Genomic DNA, 9,576 nt, shown 5'->3' on the forward strand with positions numbered 1-9,576 from the left:
ACTTTTTCTTAGGAAAGATTCCCCAAGTTACATAAACCTTAGGATCAGAAAATGTAAAAGTCAACCCTCATTTATGCACACATCAGGGAGAAGGAAATGTGAGTTGTATGAAAAGAGACAAGAGGGAGATAGCAGCACCAGAAAGCCCTATGACCCAGGATTGTTTTCCCACCTAGAGTGAGCACTTGTCAAAATATTTGGAAATAGATGAAAAATTAGTTTATTTCTCTTCAGATAACTCAAAGATTTCACCTTTTTAATTCATTTTCATTGTTTCAATGTATTTTTCATTTTTTTCATTTTTTATCATGTTCAGTTAGCCAACAAATAGTACATCATTAGTTTTTGATATAGGGTTCAATGATTCATCAGTTGCATATAATACCCAATGCTCATCACAACATATATTTCACACTTTCAAATAGTGAAAGTTTTGTTACAACTCCTTACAACTCATTAGAAGTTTAAAAAAATGCAAAATCATTACACACTAAGTGGATACTTTAGTAACAGTGTGCATAAAAATGTATACTACAATACTTCCCTAGGAGGGTTTTTCCTAAACCCTTGAAAAGAGAGAGACATAAGGACTGGAAATATTAAAAGGGAAAGAAACTTTCCAAATAATTCCATAAAAAAGTGAAAAATTGTCATAAAAATTAATTTTAGTGTAGTGTCTCACAACCTGATTTATATGGGGACAGTTTAATTATTGTAATTCTTTATAAATTGGAAGAATACATTTTCAAGAATTTTAAAAAAGGTGAATGAGATTATCACATCTATATTAACTGTATAATTGTAGGCTAGGGACAATGTGCCACAGGGACTGTTATTCTGATGTCAATTATTCTTCCAAATCAAAGTATTGGTCTACACTGATAATTCAAGCTCTCTTATTTAAGCTCCATGATCTCTTTGTTTTTAGGAGCCTACATAATGCAGCTAGTGCCAATTCTTCTTGCCCATCTTTACTAAGCATTTAAGGACTCAGGCTTATCCATCTCTAGGTCCTCAATCTATTTGCCTATTCTTTCCTGTTTTAAAGCCTCTTACACTGTTAGAGATGGACCCTTATCTTTATGTCAACAAAATGTAATTCCATGCTCAAGTCACAGAACTATTTCAGTATTTGAATCTATAACCACTCCCTGCCTTCACTTCATTGTTTCTGCTTCTTTCCTGTCCTATTTGCTTTCCTTTCCTTTCCAAATTCTCAGTTTGAAAGATCTTATTCATGCCTCTTAGTTACCCACATTAACAGAAAAAAAAATGATGAGGAATTCCATTTGTTTTTTTCAGTTCTGTAAGATTTTTCTCTAGACAGTAGATATTTGACCTTCAATGTAGATCATCTGATTTAGGGGAGGCTACTGTGTCAGGTAAGTAACTTTGAGGACTTTCTTGTCAATCAATTGTGGGATGTTTGAAATATTTGATTCTGACTTAGATTTTGGAGCGCTAGTTCAAACCAGATGTATATTAAGGAATATTAATCCTCAGCATTCTAATTATGGGTATTACAGATCAGTGTTAGTCATGTAAATTTTATAACCTCTGATTTTATTTATTTTCTTAATTGATATGATAAATTCAATTTTCTATTGTATATATCAGAATGTTGGTGATTTTTCTGACCAGAAAATTTCTTTACAGATTTATTTCAGTGTAAATATTCAACAAAGCTTTTGCTATTAAAAATTATATTCATTTATATAATTCTGAAGTGTTTTTAGGGACAGGAATTTATCTAATTTGTTTATAGTGTTTCTTCTCCTCAGGTAATTAATCTATTTCTTTAAAGATGATTTACCTAGGGAGACCCTACATATCCTGCTCAAAGAAACTGCTCCACCACATTCTTACTTTATACTTACAAATTGTAGAAAGCAGGTAAGACAGGAAATATGAACAGCTTGCCAGATATCCAGAAGTTCATAAAAGGTGGAAATAGAATGTGAAATCTGGTTTCTGATTCCAAATATTGTTTAATGTTCACATCATTATTTCCAAAATTCTAAGGAAAATAGCTTTCAAAGGTGGAAATAGGGGAAGCCCTCAGTGTAACCATTCTTGATATTTAGCTGAAAAGGTTATCATGCCTTTGGTCTGTTTTGAGAATGAAGACTTGGATCTCTGATTTTGTCAACATATTTTTTTACCCTTCTGAATAAAGATTTTCCAAATTATTCTATTTTTTAGTTTTTATTTAAATACCAGTTATTTAATACTTAGTGTAATATTAGTTTCAGATGTACAATTTAGTGATTCAACACTTATATATAGTCTCCAATATTCATCATAACAAGTGTACCCTTTAATGTCCATCACTTATTTAGAAAAAGCTTTTATTCCAAAATTAGAAGTGAGACTTTATAAGAAAATCCTGCTGAGGATGAAACATAATGGACTAGATTAAACATAGGATTAAATGACATATATATATATATATGTCATACATATATATACATATATGTGTGTGTTTGTGTGTGTATGTGTGTGTGTATATATATACACATATGTATACATATGTATATATATATGTGTGTGTGTGTGTGTGTATATATATATATATATATATATATATACATACATGTAAGGGTCATCTTTTCTCCCTATTTATCCAGGTCACTTCCCATTTATGCCAGTTTTCCTATGTCCTGTCTGTCTTATCCTTTTAGCACTCTCAAACAACTGAATTAGGTGGTGAATAAGCATTGTGCCACCCTTTGATACAGAGCAGCATGTCACAGCAGAGTAACAAAGTAAAAAAATAATGAGAAAAAGGAAAAAAAAATCTAGCTACCCTCTATTGGATCTGCTATTCTTGTGTAGAGTGGATATGGAAAGCACAGTGTAAGATTCAAAAATGTGATTGTCACTGCTATTACAGTTTTGCTCAGGACTAACATAAGACCCTGTTTTTCAGTATCCAGTTTTCATACAAACATTTCCATATGCAATGTGTGAAATTTTATTTCACTAATGTTGATGTGTTCTGTCTGTATCAACAGAAAGAAGTAGTGGACCTCAGTGAGGTCATCCCTATTCTTTATTCACCTTTGAATTAATTTGAATAAATAGAAGCCATAGTCCAAAAGTTTTCAACAAAAGGCAAAATATATTTATATCTATTAAATTATGACATATTTCAAAATTATGTTAGCTGGATTAAAATAGAATTATACATTAATCACAAATGTGTGTGAGGAATAATTTCCAAACCAATCTCAGAGTTCAAAGGGACAAAATAAATGTTTTAACCACATAATAGTTTAAACATGTTGGCCTAAAAATAAAATAAACTAAAGTAATAATTGTAAGTAATACTTTAGGCAAAATCATTGTAATTATTATACATGAAAAAGTGTCCTTAACCTATAAAGAAAAATGTTACTTTGTGAAAAATCCCCAAAATAGAAAAGGGCAAGGACCATGAAAATGAAATTCCAAAATTATATTTATTTTTTTTTCAGATTTCTTACTATTCAGAGAAAGTCCCATTAAAACAAATGTTAGAGAACCATGTCCCAAGGGTGTTCCATTGTCGTTCTTTTAGCACCGCTAGTAACCAAATTTGTGTATCAATGTGATGATGGACTTCAAAAGCCTTATAAGCCATATTCCATGGTGTCTCCCATAAAATTAACCATGATATTATACACTGTAAGCAAACTTAGATGCAATGTGGGTGTCAACCAATTAATGAAAAAGTAAGTGCATGCTACATCATTCAATCATAATGATATTCTGTGTAAATCCTGCACATTCACATAGAAAATTTACACTTTATGTGTAAATATATAAATGAAATTGAAAGTATATAAGATGAAAAATGCATAGATGTATAAATAGTTATTATCTAGGGACATGGAGTATCCCAGCTAACTCCTTTCCATTTTTTAATTTTCTCAGTATTCTTTAATGTTGTTTTATTGTTTTGTAATTTTTAAAATTCAGGTCATGAGTCAACACTGACATGAGAGTAAGATGCTTTTAAGATCTGAACAGTCACAGAGTTCCTGAAATCACCCTTTCCCTCTATGTGGAATGCTGAGAGTTCTCTAGGGCCTTGTTAGTGGGTTTCAGCACCAGAAATACTCATGGTCAGGGCGGGGGACACCTGTGCCCTAAAAGGGAGATTTTGGGGCCCATTGATCTCTCTTGGGCTTTAATATTCTCCTTGGACCAATACTAGTCACTGTTTTTGTTCTCTATTAGCCATCTACCAACCTCTGAATTTATAGTAAAATAATGGGCAGAGCCCTCTAAGGAGCTTGTTCTTATTGAACTTCTGATGGGTAGGGCTGACTGGGCATTTCCTTCTCTCTCCATCTTCTGGATTGCCTTTAAATATTTGTTTTTAATTTCCCCCAAGTGTTTTAATACAGTGGAAACAAGAATAAAGACAGAAACAGAACAAAGACTCACATTAGGAAACAGTTGGTGAAAGCCTTGATGTAAAGCTAGCAATATCTCAAGTATAAGAAAGCAAAAATCTGTAAGGATATAATGTTGGCCTCATTAAGAAAAGTCTAGCCAAGATGGAGTGCCTGGGTGGCTCAGTGATTAGGTGTCTGTCTTTGGCTCAGGTCATGATCCCAGGGACCCTGGGGACCCTACCCTGTTCAGTCAGCGAGTCCCTGCTTGTGTTTTGATGTGTACATCCAAAATGTAAAAAGAAACAAGTGAAATTAAATTTTAGTCTATGCTATTTAACTGAATATATCCAAAGTATTGTCATTTCAGTACATAACCAGTAAAAAATATTAATTAGATACATTACACCTCATTTTTTAAAATATGAGTCTAAAATTCTTAATGTATTTTGTGCTCTCAGAACATCTCCATTCAGAACACCTATGTTGCAGGTCCTTAATAGTCTCATACAGCTTGTGACTACTATACTGGACAGGGAAGATCTGTAGGCCACAAGCAGAAATTGTCCGAACAGCCTACCTGTTCATAACTGTAGTAAACTATTATTTAACTGAAAGAGCTATACACACAAATTAAACTTCAGATTTGAACAGAAAAGTCCCTCTTTGAGAAACAATGATCTCTAGTATTATTGAAAACAGTTACAGGATCTTTTCCTTCCTTTTTCTATTAAAAAGTTTTTCAGTAATTATTGCTACCATCTCACTAATCACGTTAATGAGTTGTGAGGTATTAATCAGTAGTTTTCTGCTAAAAGAAGGAAAATGAACTCCACTTGACCCTAAACATTTTCATCTTGATTATCTTTTTTCTAATAATTCTTAAATTGTTTCTCAGAGCATTTTTTAAAAATTCAACATAGAATCATTATTTGTAAATATCCAAACCCTACTACATATCAGCTAAGCACCCCACATTAGCAATGTACAAATGTGTCAAGAGTAGTATAGTGTTTATAGCAGCATTATTTACAATAGCCAAATTATGTAAACAGTCCAAGTATCTATCCATAGATGAAGGAACACACAGTGGAATAGTATTCAGCCATTAAGAACGAATGAAATCTTGTCAATTACAATGACATGGATTGGGCTGCAGAGTATAATAACTCATTCAGAGAAAGACTAATACAGTATCATTTCACTCATATGTGGAATTTAAAGAAAAAAAATTAGCAAAGAAAAAAAAAAGGAAAGCAAAGGATAAAAGAAAGGAGAAGGGGAGACAAACCTAGAAACAGATTCTTAATTATAGAGAACAAACTGATGGTTACCAAAGGGGAGGTTGGTAAGGGATGGGTTAAATAGACAACAGGGATTAAGGAATGCACTTGTGACAAGCACCAGGAGATGGATAGAATTGTTGAATTACTACATTGTACACCTGAAAGTAATATAACACTGTATGTTCACTATGTTGGAATTAGAATTTTAAAAAAGAGCTGTATAAATAAAATGTGTTACTCTTTCATAGGCAAAATATTGTCTTTTTATCAATGGTTTTCAAAAATAATTAGATCCTAATGTAGGGAGAGAAGTATAAAGTGGGGACTTTGTTTCTTCTTTACCCACTGCTCTATCCCTATTAAATCAAATTTAATTTTTCTCTTTTTTGTGTATTTTCCACACTGTAAGATTGTTTTAGCAAAAATAAATAAAGACAAAAGCACTTTTTCTTAAATAAACAAAAGAACAAGTGAATGAATAATTAAATATTCTTGAGCAAATGACATAAAGTTGTTTCACCATTACCTCTGAGTTTAAGAGTAATAGCAAAACAAGTATATCATCCTTCAGTGAGTGATTGTATGGTGTGGCATACAAAATTCTTCTAAGGATGTTCTTCCAGTAAGTTGATATTTTTGAGATTCATGAATGATGTGGGTCTTCCTTAGGACCCAAATGTAAAGACTACTTTCTCAAAGCAACCTATAACCCCAGGAAACATTGGATAAAGAGGGAAATTACATGGTAAGATGTTACTGATTTGTCTTGATTTTGTCCATGGATGCATCAAAATGTTTTAACCAAACCAACTATTTATCTTCTGTGCCCAACTTCCCCTCTTATACCCATGTCTTTTTAGTGTAACCTACAGAGCTATGGAGTGGGGCAATTATTCCATGTATGCCGACTTTGTTCTCCTGGGCTTATTCAGCAATACCCGTTTTCCCTGGCTTCTCTTTGCCCTCATCGTTTTGGTCTTTGTCATCTCCATAGCCAGCAACACCATCATGATCATTCTCATCCACATGGACTCCCACCTCCACACCCCCATGTACTACTTGCTCAGCCAGCTCTCCCTCATGGATATCTTGTACATTTCTACCATTGTGCCAAAGATGCTGGTTGACCAGATGATGGGCCAGAGGGCCATATCCTTTGCAGGATGCACTGCCCAGCACTTCCTTTATTTGACCTTGGCAGGGGCTGAGTTTTTTCTCCTAGGACTAATGTCCTATGACCGCTATGTAGCCATCTGCAGCCCCTTGCGCTATCCTGTCCTCATGAGCCGAAAGGTCTGCTTGTTGATTGTGGTGGCAGCCTGGCTGGGAGGGTCCATAGATGGCTTCCTGCTCACTCCAGTGACAATGCAGTTCCCTTTCTGTGCCTCTCGAGAAATCAACCACTTCTTCTGTGAGGTCCCTGCCCTTCTGAAGCTCTCCTGTACTGACACATCAACCTATGAGACAGCCATGTATGTCTGCTGCATCATGATGCTCCTCATCCCTTTCTCTGTCATCTCAGCCTCTTATACAAGGATTCTCATCACTGTTTATAGGATGAGTGAAGCAGAGGGAAGGCGAAAGGCAGTGGCCACTTGCTCTTCACACATGGTGGTGGTCAGCCTCTTCTATGGTGCCGCCATGTACACCTATGTGCTGCCTCATTCTTACCATACCCCTGAGAAGGACAAAGCTGTGTCTGCCTTCTATACCATCCTCACTCCCTTGCTCAACCCACTCATCTATAGCCTCAGGAACAAAGATGTTACAGGAGCTCTAAAGAAAGCTCTGGGCAGGTGTTTGTCCTCAGGAAGTGTATCCATCTTTTAAAGAAATTGCATTTGCCTCTTGAGATTTGAAGAAAAGAATACAAAACTTTATCATTACCTTTGGATTTGCATATTGGAAACATAACAAGTCATTCATATGCCAGGAAGCAAAGGTGGGGTATTCTTGGGATTTGGAAAGCAGACTGTGGGATTTTGAGAACTTGGTCATCTTTTGAGAAGTATAAGCATTCTGAACAGTGGATGGGTTGAGATGGAGTGGGAATAAAGTTGGGTTTTCACTAGTCACCTATCTGCTTTCCACAAAGCATGCATGCCTTTGGAAACATGCAGTTGTCCTTTTCTTGCAAAGGTCAGTTGTGGCAAAGGAAATGCTTATCTTCAGCTATTCTTCTGATTTCCCCACCACAGTTGCTCTTTGAGACACTTAACAAATTGACCACTTCAAAGAAATCAACTGTCCAACTATTGTTTTGATTGTACTTCAAATGTTATTTTAATCTCTACCAATGATGTTTTTACTGTTCCATATTTAATTCAATCAAGCTAAAATTGCCATTATTATTTGTTGAAAAATGCTTTGACTCTATGTAATTAATTTTCTCAACTGAATCTCATCAAAATGGCTCAAAAACACAATGGCACAAATCAAATCTGGGAGGAGGCCAGCAACTTTATTTTTCTCCCCTTAAAGTTTTATTAAAATCATCCCAGAATGATGAAATAGATGTTAAAAAATTGTGGTTTTGAGGCATTCATAAGCATGGATTGCTCCTACATTTTCTATCCCTTCTTACCTCAAACTCTTAATGATATAATTTAAAAGGAACAACTAGGGCAATTTGAAATAACATCTCTCTCACTGTAAGAGAGAGAAATATTAGGCCTAATATCTTATTTTTAATAATTCTTATGCAAAAGAATGGGACTCTTTTAACAGCTAAAGGTCAATTTATTCTTTTGGAAATTAACATACTTATTATTCAAATATTATTACTCAATTTTTGTATTTTCATTTTTTTAAATTTAGCCTAATTTGTTTAATTATTTTAGTAATTGTGTATTAGCCGGTATTCTTCTGAGGTAGAGAAATTATTTGAATCTCCTTTTTTCTTTTATTTTCCTTACTTGACAAAACTCATTTAATTTTAGGTTCTCTGCCTTTCCAACTTCCTGCTTTCATATCTTAAGGTTTACTTATCTTATATTTCTTATCTATGAAGAAAATATTTGCAACACAAAGAACAAGTTGTGATTATATAAAATCTCATTTTAAAAATTTGTAAGTATTAGGATGGTTTAAACATGCATAGGCAAGTCCACTGGGAGTTGGCATATGTTTCCAAAAATCCGATGCTTTTCTATTCTGAAAAAGAAACATTATAGAACTTTCATAGACACATTTTTCTATCTTGCATTTCCACAGATGACAGTTGGGTGGTGGTATTATTTCTTTCTTTCTTTTTTTCACTTTTTTTTACTAGTTCTTTTATTTATTTATTTTTATTGTGTTGTTAGTCACCATACAATGCATAATTAGCTTTTGATATAGTGTTCCAAGATTCATTGTTTACATATAACACCCAGCGCTCCACGTGATAAGTGCCCTCCTTAACACCCACCACCAGATATTGTTTCTTATCCCTAAATGTGGGTATCTGTCCTAAAGTTTCATTAAGAACACTCAATTTGGGATCAGACCTTCTAGTTAACCTTTTAGATTTTGCCACTATATTTTGATATCCCAGGATTCCTCAACCCAGTCCTTCACTCTCTTTGAACTTTATTTTCTAACACCTGTGTCACGGAAAGAATGACTTACAATAGGAATAGTCAGTTTGGGCCATTTTCTGATTCAGAAATAGTTTTATAAGTGGATCTTTGTGGGAAAGAAATAGATTAGGAAAATTATATTCTCATTACAGACAAACTTTGCCATTGTAACTCTTGTAAAATTCTAATTATGGATATGTTTATTATGTAAAAATAAACAAATTAATTTCTTGAACCCCTATATATGAATTATTAAATTAGGATATTCTAACCTATTTCTTACCTCAACAATAATTCTAAGAGAATATGAGATTACTGGTGCAAAGCAATTTTGGCTTTGGAAGGTGCTAT

At 33.9% G+C, this 9,576-nt stretch overlaps 1 protein-coding gene across 1 annotated transcript; it reads left to right on the top strand.

Annotated features, from left to right (window-relative positions):
- Window positions 1-6,541: 6,541 nt before the first annotated feature.
- LOC308342849 (olfactory receptor 2T27) lies at window positions 6,542-7,495 on the top strand (the record flags this gene model as incomplete). Its single annotated transcript, XM_080803505.1, has 1 exon — window positions 6,542-7,495. One exon carries the CDS (start codon window positions 6,542-6,544, stop codon window positions 7,493-7,495), a length of 954 nt encoding a protein of 317 aa, XP_080659631.1.
- Between the last annotated feature and the right edge of the window lie 2,081 nt (window positions 7,496-9,576).

This window comes from Martes martes (genome assembly GCF_963455335.1).
Source record: "Martes martes genome assembly, chromosome: 5".
Lineage (NCBI taxonomy): Eukaryota > Metazoa > Chordata > Mammalia > Carnivora > Mustelidae > Martes > Martes martes.